Source organism: Lissotriton helveticus, chromosome 1_1 (genome assembly GCF_964261635.1).
Source record: "Lissotriton helveticus chromosome 1_1, aLisHel1.1, whole genome shotgun sequence".
Classification (NCBI taxonomy): Eukaryota; Metazoa; Chordata; class Amphibia; order Caudata; family Salamandridae; genus Lissotriton; species Lissotriton helveticus.
The window spans coordinates 1825918013-1825939142 of NC_136057.1; the positions used below are offsets into that span (position 1 = coordinate 1825918013).

At 42.7% G+C, this 21130-nt stretch overlaps 1 protein-coding gene across 5 annotated transcripts in view; it reads right to left on the reverse strand.

The window, feature by feature from the left end:
• PTPRC (protein tyrosine phosphatase receptor type C) overlaps positions 1-21130 on the reverse strand; it is a 654339-nt gene that overhangs the window by 289956 nt on the left and 343253 nt on the right. For all 5 annotated transcript variants that reach the window (XM_078641033.1, XM_078641026.1, XM_078641055.1 and 2 more), the window contains 2 exons: positions 13990-14136; positions 6558-6692 (listed from right to left, as the gene is read on the reverse strand). In XM_078641033.1, the coding sequence (XP_078497159.1) occupies positions 6558-6692; positions 13990-14136 (282 nt within the window). The remainder of the gene's footprint in view (positions 1-6557; positions 6693-13989; positions 14137-21130) is intronic.

Here is a 21130-nt window from a genome sequence, read left to right on the forward strand (position 1 = left end):
CCAGACGTGGGTCCCGTGCTTTCCATGCCACTGGTGTCAAGCTAGCCTGGCTGATGAGGGCTAAAAGTCCGAAACCGGTCCTGGGATGCTTGTTTCCAGTCCAGGGAGGACCCGGCTTGGCATTTCGTGCTGGACTGTTCCGATGAGGAGCAGGGTCAAGACTGATTTTCATATGGCTGGGTCCAAACTAGGATGTATGACATTACAACGCATGCTTTTACCACGTATGCCTTTACAACGCGGTATTTACAACGAATACCTTTACAACGCATAGTGCTTTAGGGCGCTGGATAGTGAATAGTTTAATTTACTATTCCAACTCCAGTCCCCGTGGATAGTAGGGAAGGTGTTGGATAGTAAATTAAATCTATTCCCTATCCTAGAGCGCCCCCGAGCAATGCGTTGTAATGGTTTGCGTTGTAAAAGTTGCATCGTAAAGGCACTGCGTGGTAAAAGTTGCGTTGTAAAGGATGTTTCCCTCCAAACTGGGTTGGTGTAGTGAGCAAAAGAAAGATGGATTTAACCCAGATCGCTTAACTTGGGGGAAAGTTTGATTAATTGATCATTTGTTTATTCAATTCTATAGGTAAGGCACATTTTATCATTTCATAATACACATGAGAGAATCCACAGCCTAATAAATATTAAGCAACTTCTATGTAGTATATTTAGGACTGAGGGTTAAGAAGGTGACCAATGGCTTGGATTAAAATGTCTCAAGGAGTGTAGTGAAGTTACTGAAAGTCAACAGAAGGCTTAGGTGGGCCAAACACTGCTGAACAGAAAGATCAGGCTTTTGGACTCTTTGGAAGAGTAGGCGAGCTTGTATTTTCTGTTGTGAACTGGCAAAGCAGTCAGTCCATAGTTATCCAGTGAAGACTGGGAAGGACACCTCCCCCCCCCCCCCCCAGTTGTGACTTGTAGAAACAAGGGACTAAAATACAGATCTGGTTTTCTGAGCCAAGACAGTGCCTAGACCAGTGGCCCAGTGGCTCCTATTGTAGCACATTGGACTAATTCCTTGGAAGCTCTATGAGAAAAACAGATGACCGAAAGTGAGATTCACTGGATGAAGGGGAAGAGTAAAGCGCTTGTAAAGCTCAGAAACGTGCACCAGTGTCAGAGATATAAAATACCAATAAAAATTATTTTAAAAAAAGAAGAAAAAAAGAAGGTTGGCTTTGTATTTTGAACCTGCGAGACTGAGCAGAGGGGTTCAAATGCCAGAATAGAGAAAACAAGGACGGCTCACGCAGAGAGATGAAATATAAGGAAAGGGGAGAAGTGCTGGTTAGAGCTAATACCTTAATGTTAATTCTTTAAAAAAACTAAAAAAATCTCTGACTTTATTTTGAATGACTAGAGGGACAACGAGAATGTATAAAAGTACTGTCTGGGTCATTTTAAATAGGTGCTACATGTTTATGCAGAAGGATTGGCTACAATGTTTGGCATGTTGCCTGATGATTATTAGTAAAATTGAAAAAAGAAATAGAAAATATTTAAGCACATTGGAAAAATCTATATACTTTATTAAAAAAAATGGGTGACACAAATGTAATCATCTTGATCAGTTCTGAATGTCGAATATACTAAAGATTAATACAGGAAAGAAAAAGCGAAGAGGAAAGGAAACACAATGGTGCAGGGTTGGAACTTTATGTTCTACAAATGAAACTCAAATATTTACATATTTAGACAAAGGGAATGTATGCCGAGGCAGATATTACAGAATTAACACGCCCAAAATCATGTAGCACTCTGCAATCCTTTGTGAGCGCGGACATTCTCTGCACCTCTCTTGGGTTAAGTGGGTTGAATGTTGAGTATATGATATGAGAAGTAATGTGCATGTGTCATGGAGTTAATTATTCTTACACATGAACAAGGGCAGAAATGGTACATTAGGCTTTTCAAACCAACAGCCAGTGCTGTTATTGCCCCAATATCAAAGAGAAAAAGAAAGTGATGTCATATATCTGCCTTTGCCCAATGATTATGAGGTAGGTCAGACAACAATTTACCCCATCCTTTCTAGATGCAAACTGTGACTCATCTCAGTGCCGTCTTAGCCAGACTATGGGGAATATGTACAACGAAGTGGCAGAGTGAGGTGTTATCCATCATGGCTTAACGCCTCACTCTGCCACTTCAGAAATGCAAGGCTGCACAATATTTACAAGAATAGGGTGCAGCCTTGCGCTACACTTAGCTGCCTTGTGCCAACGCAGGCACCCTTGCACCATAGAGCAAGGCTGTCTGCGCGCAGGGGAAGATTCTTTATGTGTAGGAAGGTGTTCCTTCCGGCACAAAAACAATCTTTAAATGCTGTTTTGTCACTTCAATGTGCGATGCTAAATGCAGTACAAATAAAAGTTACAAAATGTCTTTTTTTTAAAGATTGTTTATGTGCAGGAAGGGAGACGTTCCTACACATAAACAATCCAAGGCATTTTGGTCTTTCCATTTGTGCTGCACAAGTCAGCACACATGGAAAAAGCAAAAACGAGGGGCATTTCTCCTCGTTTCGCCAAGTTAAGACCAGGTGGTTTTATTTTTGGTGCTGCCACCTATTTACACCATTCACGCTAAGCATTGCATGAAAGGGGGCCTATTGCCACAGGAACGTCGGAAAAAGTGATGCTCCCGTGGCGATAGAGGCTTGTACATATGCCCCTATGTTCTAAGTCCTTGATTGTACATATAGAAGGTAGCCTTGAGTCTGTCGAATCCAAAAGGTAACCAGATGCTAGCCACCATTTTGTCCTTTTTCATTGAGAAATTGCTGAAATATTTGTGGACTGGGGTGATAACCTCCTGTGTTTTCACTCCAATAAATGTATCATTGTTGTAGCTCTTTTTTTCACAACCTATTTAAATTCTTTGTGTGTTCCTAAAGATTAGTTAAACCCCCTATTTTTTTTATATTGTTTCTTTGGGGAGCACCATTCAATCTTCCAAGCATTTTCTTCCTCTTTACTCGCTTTCCTTGCCGACACCTGCCCTCCCTCTAGCTGTCAGGCTCCTACTTTCGATTATTGTTTTTTTCATTTTTTGAAATGATTGTTAATGGGTACAACAGCTACTTTGGTTAACTGCTATATCTTGTTCTTAAGCAAAACACTGAGTCACCAATTTGATTTTGATTTGATTTGAAAAAAATTTGTAGAGCGCGGCTAACACCGTTAGGTTTCTTGGCTCTGTGCTGGGGCGTGGTGAAAAAGAAGTGAAAAACAGAATCTAAGGGTATGAGATAGTAAAGAGGAAGGTTTTAAGAAGTGATCTGAAGCCAGAGTATGAAGGTGCGAATCTGAGGGAGAGTGGAAGGGAGTTCCAGAGGGAAGGAGCCAGAAAAGAAAACCTCAGGCCCCCGTGTTTTTTCCTCTTGAACCTGGGGACGGATAGCAGGGCCATTTGGGATGAACGTAAGTTGCGGGACGGGGTGTAAGAGTGGAGGAGGGAGGAAATAAAAGAGGGACCTAGACCAGAGAGGGACTTGAAAATAGTGCAGCCTAACTTAAATTTGCAGCGGGCAGATACCGGCAGCCAATGAAGACTCTTTAAGAGTGGACGGACATGCTGATCTTTTGGCTGGTGGAAAATCAGGCGGGCAGCCTGATTTTGTATCAGCTGGAGTCTTCTCTGTTGGTACTCAGGGATGCCGACGTACAACGCGTTAGCATAGTCGAGTCGACTGATCACTAACGCCAGGAGTGCTAACGTGAGCGCTTCGGTAGTAAGAAGGCGAGATATTTTCCGGAGTTTCCTGAGTTGGAAGTGGCTGGCGGACACCACTGCACTGATCTGGGGAGTCATTGAGAGGTCATTACTAATAATGACACCCAGACTTTTGGCAGAGTTAACTGGAGAGGGAGGGCTTCCAAGGCTGGCAGGCCAGATGGAAGATTGCCAGGGGTTGGAAGCTCCCCCGACAAGAATCAGTTCAGTCTTGTCGGGGTTAAGCTTCAGGTGGTTTAGGCTCATCCAGTCACTGATGAAGCAGAGTGTATTTTGGAAAGTAGAGGTGGAATCCTCGGTGGAATCAATATTAAAAATCAATTGAATATCATCCGCGTAGTTGAACGCAGTAACGCTCAAGCCGCGGAGAGCACGGAGTAGCGGGGCTAAGTACAAATTAAAAAGGAGAGGGGATAGTGAGGAGCCCTGGGGGACACCACAGGACAGCTCAACCTGGGTGGCGGAGAACTGAGACAGCCTGACAGCTTGTTGTCGTTCCGTCAAGAAGGACTGAACCCAGTCAAGGGCGGTCCCTCGGATGCCAGCTTCTCCGACACGGTCGACCAAAATCCCGTGGTCGACCGTGTCGAAGGTGGCCGATAAGTCCAGAAGGACAAGGGCTTGTCGGGTGTTAACATCAGCCCCTCTGCGCAGTTCGTCCATCACGGAGAGAATGACAGCCTCCGTTGAGTGCGCAGGTCTGAACCCTGCCTGCTTAGAATCTAAAACACACGAGTCCTCAATGAAGGAACTGAGTGTGTGGGTAACGTGCAATTCCAGGACTTTGCTGAGGAAGGGGAGAAGGGATATGGGACGGTAATTGCTCAAGATGGAGGGATCTGCCGAAGGTTTTTTTAAAATGGCAACCACCTCGGCTTGTTTAAAGGAGCATGGAACAACCCCGGTGGCCAGGGAGCTATTTATGAGGGCCAGAGGGGGCTCGGGGCAGGAGGTGAAGGCTGCTCGAAGGACCGAGGGAGGGCAGCAATCACGAGGAGAGCCGGAGGGAATTTTGTGCAGAAGCGAGGAGAAAATAACCAACGAGATGGGAGGAATAGCAGTAAGAGTGTGAGAATTGGAGTATTTAGAGAGCTCAGTAGTTAGGAGGTGAACGGACGAAGTTTGAGCAGCAATGCTGGATTTAATTTTTGCTATTTTTTCGATAAAAAATTAGTTCAGGGAATCGCACAGGATTTGGGAGGGGACTGGCCCTATTGTAAGTCTGGCTCGGTTGGATAGTTCTTCCACAATAGCAAATATGTCCTTCGACTTATTTGTGGAATCCATAATTTTAGTTGAAAAATAGGTAGATTTAGCAAGGGCTAAATATAGGTGTACATATCAGTGACGGCCAATGCTCTTGGTCCATGCTCCGGTTTACCATTCATCATCATCATCATCATAATCAAACAGATGAATTTACAGAAAAAGCAGTAAAATGATATCAATAAATATAACTACAGAAAGTAAAAACATACATATTGCATTATTCACTTTCAGCTTCATCATGTGACTTACAAGCAAGCATATACATTTTGTATAATTAGGTACCTATGTTATAAGTACTGCAAGTTGTTCATTTAGGACCATATTTATCAATACTTAACCCATTCGTTGCCTGCGTCGGCCAATGTACGTCGCAAGCACTGCCTCCATAGTGCCGCGCACGTCCGTTTGCCGACGTGGCCCCGCCCGCGCATGGAAACGTCCGCACCGCGGCAGATTCTACACCGTGCTACAGGGGTTAACACAGTGCAATTCAGCAAAACGACTTGCTGCACTGCATCAAATGGAGAGGGCAGGAATGTGCCTTATATACTAAGATATGGCACATTCCTGCTCTCACTCTGTGCTGTGGCACTAGTGTCTGCCAACGCAGGCACCCTTGCGCCATGGTACAAGGGTACTAGCATTGCAGGTAGGATTGTCTTTGGGGAGGAAGGGACAGCTTCTTGCAAAAAACAATCCTTTGAGGCTTTTTCATCTTTCTACGTGTGCTGCAGAATGCAGGGCAGCTCTGAGTGGCATAGTAAATCTCATTTAACGGCTTGCACTGCCTTTTGCATCACCTTGTGTGATGTAAGGGTAAAGCAAGCCCTGATGAATGGCCGCTAGTCTTATTTGCAAGACTTTGGCTTAACTCTCACAAAATAAGGCCTCACATTTTCTGCAACGTTGTTCAACCCTGCTTTGTTATTTCAGCAATTATAATGGCACCAGGTTTTACATTTTGCCCTACTAAATGATCTTACATTTGTTAAAAACACTCTGCAAGTATTTAAAACATTTCTAGGCAGTGAGACAAATGCACAACAGTGGTAAAGTGACAGACAATTTGAAAATCGGAAGAGCTTTACTACAGCTTGAAGTCCCTGAAGGCATGGAAATGATGAACAACCAGTGCTTTTAAAGGTTTGCAATGGCGTTCATGGTTCAAGACTCAACTTTAGGAAAGTCTAAATCGTGAGAGTTTGTGAGAGACCAGCTTTGCATAGCCAAGAAGCGCTCACTGTGCTAAACGCAGGGTAAGTACTATTCAAGTGATAATTCACAATAACAGGGCATAAACTCCTCATATGATCTTTAGCTTTAAATATTATGAATGAAACATGGGTGTAATTACATGTTGTATTTGTTTGATCAGAAATCAAGAACAGCCATAAGTAGTGAAGCTAACTTAATTTACTCCTACTTTGAACCAGTGATTCAATCAATAAACTAACTGTGCGCTCTTTTCTCAGGCCGTTATCCCATCTTGAAATGCTGGTAAAACAGGAAAGCCAATTGACTATTTTAGAAAATAATGATTCACTGCATACCTGTTTTGTCAGGACACTGAACAATGTAGCCATCAATTCCTTTAGATGATGTGTTTGGGTAGGTCCATTCAAATGCAATCATTCGTTCATCAGAATCATTTGGTATGCACCGGAGATCCATGACGTCATCAGGGGCTGTTATTGTTTAGCAATCAAAAAACATTATATAACATTGCTCTGCATTCAAAACTATCACACTATCAGATGAGCAAGAAGTAATTTGACATAAAATATATCTTGGCAAAGTATATATTTATAAACAACTTATCCCAGGAGTTCCTATGTAAATGCAGACGAAGTGCACAACAGAGATTTATTTAAAAAAACAGTGCCATCCTTTCATTCTCTAAATTTCTGGAGACTTTTAGAGGTTTGTCTTTGAAGAGCACCCCGAAGGCTTCAATCAAACGCAGCTGGCAGGAAACATAAATTGTTATCATTAAGGAAAACCTCCCATTTTGCTCCAACCCAGGGTGCTTTCACATAATCTTCCTTAAATATCTGAAAACTAAAATGGGCTCCAAACACCACAGCACATGCCTTACACTTGTCTTAGATGTAGAATCTTAACCAGAGACAGCACCTTCCCTAAGGTCATTATCTCTTGAATTTGTGTTAGAAAGATGAGGAGACCAAACTTGAACATCGAATATTATTGTCAGTTGTGAATCATCAACGTCTTTGAGTATGTCTCCATTTTGTGCAACCCCCATACTCTTCATTCTAGACAAGGAGAAAGGAATCAATGTTTTACGATAGGTATTATAACCAGAGAAATCCTTCCTTTGGGGACATTTTCTGAGTACAAGTCTTCAAAGTGATGTTTCTAGGCAAGAAAACTAACATTTTCAGATAGTGAAAACTTTTTCTGTATTTAGAATGTGTTTATCACACTAACCTAGCACAAATTCTCTCAGGACCACTTTTCTTTGCTACATTTTTCCCTTCTAAAGGCACTTCTGACTTGCTACCAGATTCAAAATAGGACCTTGAAATTATTTTTCATTGTAGTGTTGTCTGCTCCAGTAATCCTGATCTATAAAAGCAGAGCTTTGCCTTGTTTCTGCCCCCACTGACTCTGTTACCTGACTGAGTCTGTCAGCCAACTCAATGTAGCATAAGGAGTCCTAGCAATTTAGTAGTATTTGCTATATTGTATCAATTTAAATGTTTAATCTTTCATGTTGCTACATGATGACTGGCATTTTTATGTTACAGTATGATTTGTTTTTGTGTTCTGTGATGACAGTACAAGATGTACTCACCTGAGGACACTGCTCTGTATCTGAAGAAATTAAGGGTTGTATCACATAAAGTGAGCACAAGGAGCTCTAAGTTAAAACAGTCTCTGCCACAGTTTTTGTCTGACTGGTGTCTTAAGTAGTTGAAGTGCTGGAGCTGTGCTATTTTACCCCGTTACAAGTTGAAACATGGTTGCTTGTCACAGGAACTTCCAAGGCATGTGTTGCTTTTGGCTGGAAATATGCCAGCATTTGTAGGCATATCCAAAGAAATAACAGACATAACAGAATATGTAGAAAGCAACATAAAACACAATGAAAAAATAACATTGCATTTGACAACAAAACAGTCAAAACAGACTGTCCCAGGACAACCGTAGTACATCACAACCAAATTGCATTGCAAGAAAGCAGCACAAAAATACAACACAGCAGCACGAAAAACAACAGAACACATCACGACAACAATAAAATGCCACACAAAAAATGTTCTTGTCACACATTACCATCTCTGTAATCCTGTTTTCATAATACTGTGGTACAAGGTGGTACGAGGGGCAGATTACAAGCCCCTTGCGACACATTTACCCTGCCGTTGCGTCACTACGGCGTAAACCATGCGCCATGTTGCGCCGTATTTACAACGTGACGCATCTAGGGAGATGTTGTAAACCCCTGAGCCACATGAAACCTGCGTCAGGTTTCCGGTGGGCGTTCCCTCGCAGGTACGCCTTGTAAAAGTGACGCAGTGAAATCTACAAGATTTCACTGAGTCACTTTTACGGCCATGCTGCGTCAAAACCCTGCGCCTGCTTGAAACAGGCGTAAGGAGGGACGCAGCATGTTAGGCATAGGACACGCCCGAGCCTTGCTGGAGCTGCATCGCACTTGCGACGCGACTCCAGCAATGCGACGCATTTCCGCTGGGGGATGCGACATGCATCTGCCTTTGCGTGCGCCACGGCGCGCCGCATTGTAAATGTTGCACATCAGTAGTGGCGCACGGGTGGTTTTGTGTGTCGCAAGTGTTCTGGCGCATCCCTGCTGATTTGCAGAGATGCGCCAGACCTTGTAAATCTGCCCCAAGGTCTTTTAAGCAGGCGCTGCCTTAACTTGCCACCATGGACATCAAATAGAAACAGTCAACCGTATTTTGTTAAACGGTCCGGTGCAAATAGGTGGTGTTTCAATAATTTTAAAGCTCTGCTTTAAAAACTGACACTAGTTTTAAAAAAGTATAAATCAGCAAGCATTACTTGGATATGTCTGTGAAGTTTAAAGAAGGAGAAGGCAGCAGGGAAATCTCATATTCGCCATTAATTAATCCTACTTGGACATAGTCTTCCGCATCACTTTGATTGGCTTTGTTAATTGCCGTGCGTCTATGGTGCTCTTCTTTTCTCAGCTCCATTTCTTTACTACCTGGGCCTTCATTACATAAAGTGCCCCGGGAGTGATTTCTGCAACTCTAGGGCCCTTTGTTATTACATAATGGGCTTCAGATGCTTATGCGGCGCATTCTAAAATACAGATAGGGCCGTAGGGCTGGAGCACATGTAGGGCTGGTGATTTCCTAAAGGGGCCTTCCATCATTTGAAAGGGGAGAATGACCCCTTTCACCTGAGAGAAGCACTTTGGCTCTGCACTCATGACATATTTTGGATGCAGGCGCAGAGGCAAAGATGTCATCAGCAGGCACTCTGAATGTGTGCCGCTCAGAGGTGATGCACAGTCACTAAAGAGGCCCCTGTGAAGGAGCTAAGAGGGTCCTGTGGAACCCCCTCCCAAATAAATCCCCCTGCAAGCAGTTGTAGTCAATATTCCTGTTTGCACCCAGTGGACCTAATTAAAGGTGCCCTGCAGAACCAATGGGACCAGTGCACCCTATCAATTATACATCCCTCAGAGTCTAAAATTGTAGCATTCAAATTTGCATCCACAATGACTGCACTTGGAATCATCTCTCTTCGACAGACATAGGAAAGATGATGCAACACATGACACTTAGATGCCTTGAACAGGCAACATGAAATCATTAAATGTCATAATGAATTATTTTTCAAATACCTAGTATCTCAACTCATTGGTGGCTCCTGTTGTTTGATGGCAAAGGCAGAGACTTTTTTATGATGATATCTCAAACTTAATTTCTATCTATTGCGCTCTATAACTAGGTTTATCATTTTGTTCACCACCTCAGAGAGAGAACCGTCTGTCAATCCTGAAATAGTGTTCCCCTTAAGAGCCACATCCTGTTACAATCCTTACTGTTGTACAACAACATGACCATGTGGAATCATCTAATTGTCTTGGTGAGATCCAGGCACTCTTGTCTTCACAGTGGCACTGAATGAATGCTGATGTCAATACTGCGATATTTGAGGATGATAGTCAGGGCCGGACTGGCCGTAGCGGGCATCGGATATTTGCCGAGGAGGCTGGAAGGGTGGGGGCCAGTTTTAGAGCAGTGGGAGCCGGTTTTGTTGCTGGGGGCCGGTTTTGCAGCGATACTGCAATTTCGGTCCAGAGTAAAAAAAGCAGCAGTCCTGGGAACCGGTTTTATTAAGCAGCAGTCCTTCGAGTTTGAACCCCCAGCCATCACCCTACCCCCGGTAGTGGGGCTGGTTCGACAAAATTGCCAGAGCTGCTTTGGATTCCCAGCCAGGCTCTGATGATAGTGGTGTCCAGTAGGGAATTTTTCCATTGGGAAATGTTCTCTTTTGGGCCATTTTAATGCCCTTAATTCTAGTAAAGGTGCAGGTTCTTCAGAAATGTGTAACAGCTGTAAAATTCCATTAGTGTTGGGTGGCGAACCAAGACTGGATGAAAGGCAGTTGCTTGAAACTCATCATGGAGAATTAAAAAACTCTGATTAAGGTTATAAAGTATATGTATTTGTTCTTCCCAAATAAATTCTTTATAAAACAAACAAAAAATGAGATTAAAGATCATCATGAACAGCACCCTAAAGACAGAAATTTGTGCTGTGGTATCTTTCTGCGTCTGCCATTTGAACATTCTTCATCCTGTTACATCTTATTTGCCTCTTGGCGATTAAAATAACTGCAGTGGCTGCTGTCACTAACTGTGGGAACTCTGTTGATTCTTAGTTACTATCTAGGTAGGAAACAGGCAGTTCCAAATGAGGTAATTATCATGTCATAAGAAATCATAGTTTAATGTATGCTAATCCTTCTACTAAATATCTCCTCTGGTGCCTGGATCTGGTAAGAATCCTAATCCTGTTTAAGACCATGTGTACTTCCCATTCATGGTCGGAGGCTCTAGTTTTGATCCTAAAACTCCAGGCCTACTGTTTGCAAAGCTCCTTCTTTTCTGAGTTCTAGATTCTGCACTGTGTACACTATTACCACATGGATAGATTTGTAATGATATACGTATAATGCTGTCAGTAATCATCTATCCTGCAAATTAAATTTTGTACTTATTCAACAATCAGGTCATCTATCATGACTGGATTCAAATATTACTCTCCTCTCACTCAAAGTCTCCAACCAGCTTTATTGTAGTAGAACTCAAAACCTTGAGGAGAATCTTGGCAAAATAATTTTAGGTCGGGGTAGACTCTAATCTTTAATCCAGCTCACATTTGCCTATCTTCCTCAAATACCCAAATACAACCTTAATTCTCCATCTATACCGCTTAAACGTTATATCTCTGCATAGAAACACAAGTCAGGCAATAACATTTACTTCTATGGCTTGGTTTTGTCCCTTGAGCAGTTTTGGTAAGTGGAAGTAGGATCGAGATGACATCCCTTCCACACCAAGATCAAATCGTTCCCCTTCCAGGCATAGAATGGCTATCTATAAATTTGAGAACATCATGTAACTCTTGGAAACTTTTCACAGTCATTTTGTTGAGGCTTACCTTATGTAATGAGATAATGAGAAGGGATCTTTGCTATTATTCTATCCATTTATAGGAGTTGCAGCTGGGTCTTCACAAGTACTACACGGTGCACAGACGGTTATCTATTGTACGTTCACCGTGCATTGACGGTGATGTGGCATGTGTTTTTCGCTTCTGAATTTGATGAACCACCGAAGAGAAAATCCAAATGGATTTTCATAATGATCAAAATAATGCTAAACATTTGCACTCAAATGTTTTATCCATGTTTTTTCTCATGCATTTGAATTGTCAGTATTAGGAAAACCTAATTGGATTCAGCTATTTGGTGGGTCAAAAGCAAGATCTTCATGTCCTCCATTGATCTTTGTTTTGCCACGTTATCTATATATCGTATTACCATGCTCAGATCCCCTATAGCAAGGTTTTGTCTCAGGTTCCTTTGCAGGTCGATACTACATTAAGGCCTCTGAATGAGAGTGCGCGGCCTTATGGAGCCATCACAAGAGGTGTCATATTGCAACAAATGGCTTTAACATTATCTTTGATGAAGGGGCAATGGAGTGCTCAAACTGCACCATGTGATATTACCTATGGCTACTATAATCCCTGTACCAGAGCTGTTTCTTTTCCTGTTCCGGCTCTATATATATTTTACATAACATCACAAGTGTCATTTCTTATGGCTACATGTCTAAAATAACGTAATTTATTTTGTCTCGACGTGCTTAAGTGATTCAAGTATTATTGTTTTTAGGTCACTTTATTGTTTGCCTGATTGCAGTGTTCAATTACTTAGGTGATATAATTCAATTGCTTGGGTAAAACAAATGTGTTGGTAATCGCAGGACACGGTCTCTTTTTGGTTCTGATACAGATGTTTAATTGGCTGTTGTTTCATTAATTTCTTGTTGTGTCCTCTACTTTCAGTGGTCAGACACAGGAACTTTTGCGGCTATGTCTGTCAGGCAGGGACGTAGCTTCAGGTGGGGAGTATGGGGGGGTTAGGGGGTGCTTCTCCCCCATATATATATTTTCGGTAAATAGTTGGTACAGGTGCTTTCAGTCTGGTAGGGTGAGGTATCTGTCGAATTTCATCAGGAATTTTTAAATACATACTGACACTCTCTCCATCGCTGTTTTGAAAGTCTTCAAAACTATTGGTTATGTTACAAAATATTGTGGTTTCTCTCAATTAGTACCCCTACCAATCCACATTCCTCTCTCTTTTCACTGCTTCTTAAGTCTCTCTCATCCACCCTGCTTGTCCTATAATGTAGTTTAACAATACATGCCAGCGTGATTGTTGGAAAATCTGAAGCTCACATCCGCCAGTCTTAATGACAAAGCCACGCCCCTACTGTCATGTCCAATTTTACTACATTAGGCAGATTTGCCTTTGCTCAATGAAGCCCGGGTAATCCTTGTCGAATAGACTTTCAATATGTGTGTGGATCCGACCTCTTAGTTTGGCTATACCTATACAATGACTATTTTTCATTCTCCTTTTTAGGTCTCGCCTACCCAGCGCACATGCTCCCACATCTAAATCAGACCCAAAGTCTAAGAGACTCATTTACGAGAAGTGGCGCATCGCTGCGTGACGCATGACGCATCATGTCGCAAGGTAGGACAGATACGTCAGTATAACTGACGTATCTGTCAGCAAAAAGTGGCGCATTGCTGGAGTTGTGTTGGAAGCCTGATGCAACTCCAGAAATGTGCCTTTCACATGGGACAAGGCCCATGTGAAAGGGCCTGCGTCACCCTTACACCTGCCATGAGGCAGGCATAGGGTTTTGACGCAGTGGCGTCCTAGAAGTGGCTGCTCCACTCCTACCACCCTTTCATGCGATGGTACGCCCACCCTGCATGCATTATACCTGGTGCAGGTATAATGTAGCGCAGGGGTTTACGAAGTAGCGCATCTACCTAGATGCGTCACTTCGTAAATATGGCGCAACATAGCGCATGTTTTACTCCACTGGTGCGTCACAAAAAGTGACGCTTCGGTGGCGCAAAAGTGACAAAAATTTCTTTGACACTATGCAGAAATGTGTCTGGCAGGCTTGTGTTTTATTACCATCCCCATAGTTCTGCACATTTCGCCTGCACTTGAAGACCACACCAACGCTTGCGGACTGATGTACATTCAGTCACTGCTTCCAAACACCTCAGTGCATTCTCCTGCATATTTTTACATAATGCTGTCTGTTATGATCATGTTTTATCTTCATTCTAGAATATTGATATGTTCGGTATTTTGTTCTCTTCACTCTCGCACAACATTTTTTAATGTAGCAAGTTCAATACTCACTCGCAAAATCTGTCGTCACATTTTCTTGCTTGGTCTTTATGGTTCCATCAAAATGTAGCACCGTTGCATTGCACGAGTATGTGCTATTGGGTTGAAAGCCATTGAACTTATATCTGCCCAGTGACGTTTCCTCTTCAATCAGGTGGCCTGAGGTAAGAATTACAAAAAGCATGTTCATTTTCAAAGCCTGATGTACTGGAAAGGATAATAATAGTACATTTCCGAAATGTGCAATAGGAAGTAATTCATGCAAGGTTATGACAGAATGGCATCCGGCGCTTCATTCTGCCAAACAGGGTTGGACTGGCCATATAGGACACGGGAAAGAAGTCCTGGTAAGCTGAGGGCTGTTGTGGACCAAACGGGCTAAGGGCAGCTCAGTCACCCAGCCCTAAACGTGGTCCTGAGGAAGTAACACTCATCTGCTTATACACACTTGCAGCACTGAAGTAATACTTCCGCAGTAAAAGTGGTGGAACCTCAATTAGTATTAAAACTAATAACGTTTTAGCCAGGCTATATTACTTCACTCAATTAAAACAAGCAATCACAAAGCCAGTAGATGTGGGTTTAATGCACCAATGCCTGGAAACAAAAGGGCAGCAAACTAAAGCTAGATAATGAAACACTGAAAGGTAATCTGTAATGAAGGCTCCCTTGCCTTCGTCATGTTCTGATTCTATTTCAATTAGAGTTTGGATAAAAAAGACACATTCATTTTAGTCCTTCCTTTTTCGTTAGAAAAATGGGAGGACTGTAGTAAAGGTCGCCTTGACATCCAACCTTCATTTGACATAGAAAAAAATGCAGAACTGTAATAAAGGCAGGGGGGCCTTCATTACAGACCTCTTTCCATTTCTTTTACAATGACACTGGTAAATGCCAGAGGAGGGGGCACTGGTGGGGACACAAAGGAAATATTGAGAGGTGCGTGGAAGGCACAAAGGGGCATATTAGAAAGAAATAGCGATATTTATCGCTAAATGAGCTTAGCACATTTTTTTTATCGCTGCATATGTTAGCGGAGAAAACATGCTATTAGCAACATTTTTCTCCATTGTGCTAATATTTCCAGCGATAGTGGCGAAATGCGTGAATATCGCTGGAAATCCAGCGATATTCACGCATTAATGCCAATGGGGACTTAACCTGAAAATCCACCTCCCACTGGATAAACAGGTAAGTCATGCTTTTAGCAGGCGTTAGATTATAGCTATAATCGCGCTTACTGCGATTCTTTTTATCGCTATGCCTGCCTTGCTAATAGGCAATAGCTGTGTTAGCGACTGCTTTCAGTCGATAACAGTTTGGGTACGCCCACTTTGCATTTCATTAGCAATAAATATCGCTCACACGCAAAGCGGGCCAAAACCCGTCGCTATCGCCTAAAAGCTGTCGCTAACTGCTGTTAGCGACAGCTTGCTAATAAGGGCGATAAAAATATCGCCGCTTTAGCGGCAAAAAGTGCCACTAAAGCGGCAATATGGCCCTTGCTAATCTGCCCCACAGAGAGGTTAAGGTAGTAAGGGATGACATGCAGGGTAAAGACTAGGTTAGAGGAAGGGCAGTCAAGAGGGAGGTGGTCAAATGAGGAGTAACACAGGCATAGAGGGGGAGGTGAGAGGGAGCATCAGTGTGTACACACAGAGTAGAAAGAGGAGAGTCACTGTGGAAAGAGACAAAGGGATAATGGATTTTGTTTTCCATTGATGGACAGCCTTATTCCAAGATGACCATCTTGGGATCAGGTGTCTTGATTTGTCAAACGCAAAGGCAAGTAGACAGTATGGCGACTATGCCAAGGTCAGCCTCAAACTCAAGTGATAAAAAAGTTAAGACACGATCTGCAGTGTTCTTCTGAAAGTCAAGGAGTCCCTTATGCCCTGTAATGCAAGCACTCATTCAGAGGTAGAAGGACACACCCAAATTGCCAATAGCATGAGTAAGACCAATCCTCTACTGATGGAGGTAATTCACAAAGTCTCAAGCCAAATGTTGTAAGAGACTGATTGAAAAAAGACAATGGCTGATGAATATAGACCTACAGCATCCTGTAGGTGCGTTAGAAAATATAGGATTGCGTCATAGCTGTGGTGACAAACTCTGGGCCTAGTATCATTTTTAGGGAAGAATGCCTTCAGGTACGCTGTGCTTGCTCATTGCGTTAAAGTTCTAATATTTAAGCATCTCATGCTTGCTTTTAGCTACCAAACCAATCTTGCCACCAAAGCAAAATTATGACATGCACTCAAACTTACCTTCGTTTGTGATGGAAAACATAAGAGTTATGGTAGCTTCTAAAATGTTTCAGGAATATTCTTAATCTTCTCGAGAGCTCAAGGGGCATGCAGCGTTGATAAGACGATACTGAATTTCGCTACAGAGAAATTGTAACTTGCCAGTAGAAACATTTACTGTTATATGTTTTTGTTGTCAAGGGGAAATTAGTATTCCTTTGTAGAACAAGTGTTCTTTATTTAAATCAAGGAGCTTTTGCTACCACCTGCAAATTAAATTTAGGGTTGACACATCAATTTTTATACAGAGTTTTTTGTGGTGGAAAATGCATTTGATTAAAGATCACAAAAACATAATTTAGGAATGTGCTCATACAGATTGGCATCTCCTATTAAGGATTAGGGGGTGATAAAAATGCGTGCATGCAATAGGAAAATCTTAGTTAGAAAGAATAATAGTACTTAAATTAAATCTATCAAATTGTTTCATTTACAAGACATTCTCTTGTTCTAATTATGGATTTATTCCATTATGGAGTTTACTCATGTCCTAGTAAATACTGCAACATATTTTGCTACTTATCCTAAAGGATGCTAGATATTGTTGTTTGACCTTTCTGCTCCTTGGATTTCCACTCCCTCTTAGTACTGGACTGCAAGGCATGGGTATACCTACTTAGAACGGCTACATAAGCTTGTGAGACTCAGTGACACTATAATCCTGTTCTTTTATCTTTTACTGATTAATACGTAAGCAACCAAATAAAACTCTTGGTAGAATGACCAGCGTTGCAGGGTCAGAAATTAGTGCACTATGAAGTACAAGACTACTTGGTGCACAGACTACATACTAATTGGTCATGGGCGCCATAAACTAAGCTGGGATTTCAAGAGTTAGGGCTTCATTCATACAGAAAATGTGGCATTTTTTCTGTAAGATTCCTCGTATGGAATTTCTAGAATTCACAAAGGTGTCCAGAAGTAAGCATGAGAAGCTGAGGCATCTAGAGGTTTCCAGGAGTACTTCTGGAAAGCTTATGAGAAGGCCCAATTTACGCGAATAGGAAGGCACTTCTGCAGCAGAATTGCACATCGGCTTCTGGCATGAAAGAGAAAATCTCTTTTAATTGAATGTCAGGGAATAATTTTTCTCTCCACAGGGAAATAGTTTTTTCTATTAGAAAAACCCTGGTCTTACACCCATACCATCATCATCATATGCTTTATTCGGTTGTTACAACCATAAAAGTACGAGTGCTTACAATACACTTATCCGACAATATATATAATTAAGAGAATCATTAGATAGTACACGTCTTTTGCCAGAAGTTTTAAATCATCACTGTTTAAAATATTAAAACAATTGTAAAAAGATAAAATCTATTATTATTTTTACACATATACCACATTATGAAAGGGAATCCACCGTACGTCAAAATGTGATCAATTTACAAGGATAAAACAAAGCATAGTTATTACAATCTTCACAGCGTATCGGACGGCGGGCACTACTGGTGCTGGAGGTTCCCATCAGAACAGTTGTGTTCTTTGGAACTCCACCCGCCTGTCGCCAATTCGAGCTTTAAGAAACAATAGACTCGTAATACCAATCCACGGTTGTGAAAGTACCCTCCACGTGGCTTTCCTCTGACAATTATCAGATTGAGGTAAGAGGTAAATAAGGACTGGGACAGTTAGACTGTCCTAAAGAAGACCGACGTGACCCATGTAATTGAGGGCACTTTAATACGGTCGAAACATGTTGACCATCGCAGTATAAGGAGAAGTGTTTTTGGATCTTGACCTACTGCCTAAACACTTAGACCGTGGAACCTATGAATAAAGTACTAACGGGTATCCATGAGCCAGTTTTAATGAGCACAATCCAACTGCACTTTATGTCTATCACTCACCCAGTCCTTAGGGACAACACTTATTGTCGTGATCACTGTTTGTCACTTTTGTGTTGATCTTTGTTTGTTTCGAGTTTTGTGTTCCCCCCTCCCTATGCTCCGCCCCCTGCGTGGCTACGCCGGGGCGTATTGTAAGCAGACCCGGTGTTGAAGCTTGTCACACACATTGTGTGTGAGTGAGGGCAGTTTTTTCAAATAATTTGGATTTTTCACAGCCCTGTGTCTTTGTCTGCTTGGAGTTTCTTTTTCCCCACCCCTGTATGTGTTTACATTATTGATTAGGGGGCTCGGGGTGGTGGAGTTCATTTGTTGACCCTCTCCCCTCCTTTGTGAACAATAATAGTTATTACAAAGCCTGGTGATAATTATTTGATACAATTATGAAATGCAGACTATTGTGTCTTGGATGCATAGCTTCTGATAATCCACATTTTTCCAATGAACTTTGCCCCTCCACATGCTACCGAAGGCCTACAACCTGATTTTAGGAAGCAAAGAGCTTCCCGGTGGCAACGAGTTCCCAATAATCTACAAACAGGGGCTAGCCACTTATGTCTCAGGAATCTATACAGAGGGCAACCAACGAAAATGTGGCCAATTGTTTCAATCATTGTAGGATAGCCCGGGCAGTGCTGTATTATAGCCAAGGGCTGCCTCCAAGCAGCTGTAAAGGAGTTCACAGGAAGGGATCCAAATCTAAATTGGATATAAAGTTTCCTATCCTGCAGGATGGTAATAAACATATAAAATATATTGTTCGAAAGTGCTTTGTAGTTTGAATTCTTTGAATGCCAGCATCCGACAGCACACAAGTGATTGAGACACAAAAGACTGTGATACCCAGCTCCAGTATTGGTTTTTAACCACATCTTTGCTTGGCAGTTGGCCAACATCTTTGGTTTCCTATGAACTTCCCAGACCTATCACTGATAGTGACCTAACCTCGTTGAACCACACAATCTTTTTGAAGCGGTCAAGCTTGGAGACGTCGTCAAGTGCTGCAGCATAATGGGGAGCTCCGGGTTAGTTTGCGCCGAAGCCAGAAAAGCAGGGGGCCCAGCCTAGCTTTGTCCACAATTGAGCGTCTACCCTATCTAGCCATAGTGTTTGAAGTGGTGTACTCTGGGGAAGTGAACATAAAGATCTTAAAATGTATTGTCTTCAATTAACAGGCTTTCAATATTTTCAGATCTCCAGAGTTCAGCCCCATACAGAGCAGAACTCGCTACCTTGCGGTTATAAATCTGGAGAGGGGCAGCTATTGGCTTAGTTATGGAAGTTCTGTGCACCTGAATCAGTGCCTGTGCAGGAGATTCTGCTTCACAATGTGATCTTTCTATGCCATTTTCTCGGATAGGGTTATGCCCAAATAATCGAAGGTGGCCACTCTCTCAAGAGGTATCTCCCCTAGCAGCATTTTACCATTGAACGTTCTATGTGGGTTCATTAGCAGAAGTTTGGATTTCGGGGTGTTGACCTCGAGACTTCTTTGATCGTAAAATGCCTTGAAGCGATCCAAGAGCAGTTGCAGACCACTGGGCATTTTGGACACTATCAATGTGTTGTCCGCAAACAATGAGGTTGTTACTTTGACAACCCCCAACACAGGGGCATCAGCTGGTACTTCCGCGAGGTATTGGACTACACTATTGATAAATAATGAAAATATTGTGTGAACCAACACATAACCCTGTCTGAACCCCCTGTACACACTGATCTGATCAGTCAACTGGCCCTGGTCTCCCCAACAGACCGTGGTGTAGTTATCCTCATGAAGGCGGACAACCATCGCCAGGATCTCGGGGGAAGACCCAACTCCTGCAGGACATATCACAGCTTGCACCTGGGGAAAAGATCAAAAGCTGACTTCAGATTAATAAATGTAATGTAGAGGCTCCCCTTTTCAATACTCACAGTTTTCCAGGCCAATAAACTAAAACAAAAGACCTGATCGAAGTGGGATAGAATATTGTTCTCCTCCATCCATGCAGTGATCTTTGAAAGAAGTGCCAGAGAGAAAACTTTCTGAGTGCCATCGATCAGGCTGATGGGCCTACAGTTAGTTGCTTGGGAGCGATCACCCTTCTTGAAAACTGGGATCACCTTGGCGCCCTTCTTTGAAGGTGGTATGGGAGCCCCTGCAGCAATACCATTGGCCAAAGTCCAGATGTATTTGGACCACACCAATTTTGGGAGGATGTATGACATAACAACGCATACTTTTACAACGCAAGCTTTTACAATGCAAGTATTACAACGCAAACCTTTACAACGCATAGCGCTTAGGGGTGCTGGATAGTGAATAGTTTAATATTTAGTTTAGTATTTCATCCGGAGGTCCCAATTCGAAAGAAAAGGACTCCTGTTCCCACTTGGTATACTCCAGACTGCAGGTCAGCAAAATCTGACCTTATTGCAGCCATAAAAGAGGGGTCAGATAAGGCCAAAGTGCGTGACCTGAGGAACCACCATAAATCAGTGCTGGTGGCTGCAAGGACCGAGTGGGATTGGAAGTACTGGCAGGACCTCTATGAGGCCCTCAAATCCAGGGATCCCCGGCAGTTTTGGGCACTTATAAATAATGGGTCAGGGAATCTTAGTAAAGCGGTTGAGCCTAACATAGCCCCTGCGGTATGGGAGTCCCATTTTGGGGCTCTCTACCTAGATACCAGTTCCTGCCCGGCCGAGGAGATGCAACTGGGTACTGAGGAGTCCGGAATGGAATTATCCCTGGGGGAAGTGGAGCTTGCCATAGAACGTCTAGCAGTGGGGAAGGCGCCAGGCCTGGATAGGCTACCCGGGGATCTATTCAGGCATCACCCGGATATCTGGGGTCCATACCTTCTTGTTCTATTCAATGCCATTCTTGGAGGTATGGCGATCCCTGGGTCGTGGTTGGGGGCAGAGATTGTGCCCATCCACAAGAAGGGCTCTACTCTGCTCCCTTCCAATTACAGGCCTATAAGCCTTATAGATGTGCCCCAAAAGATC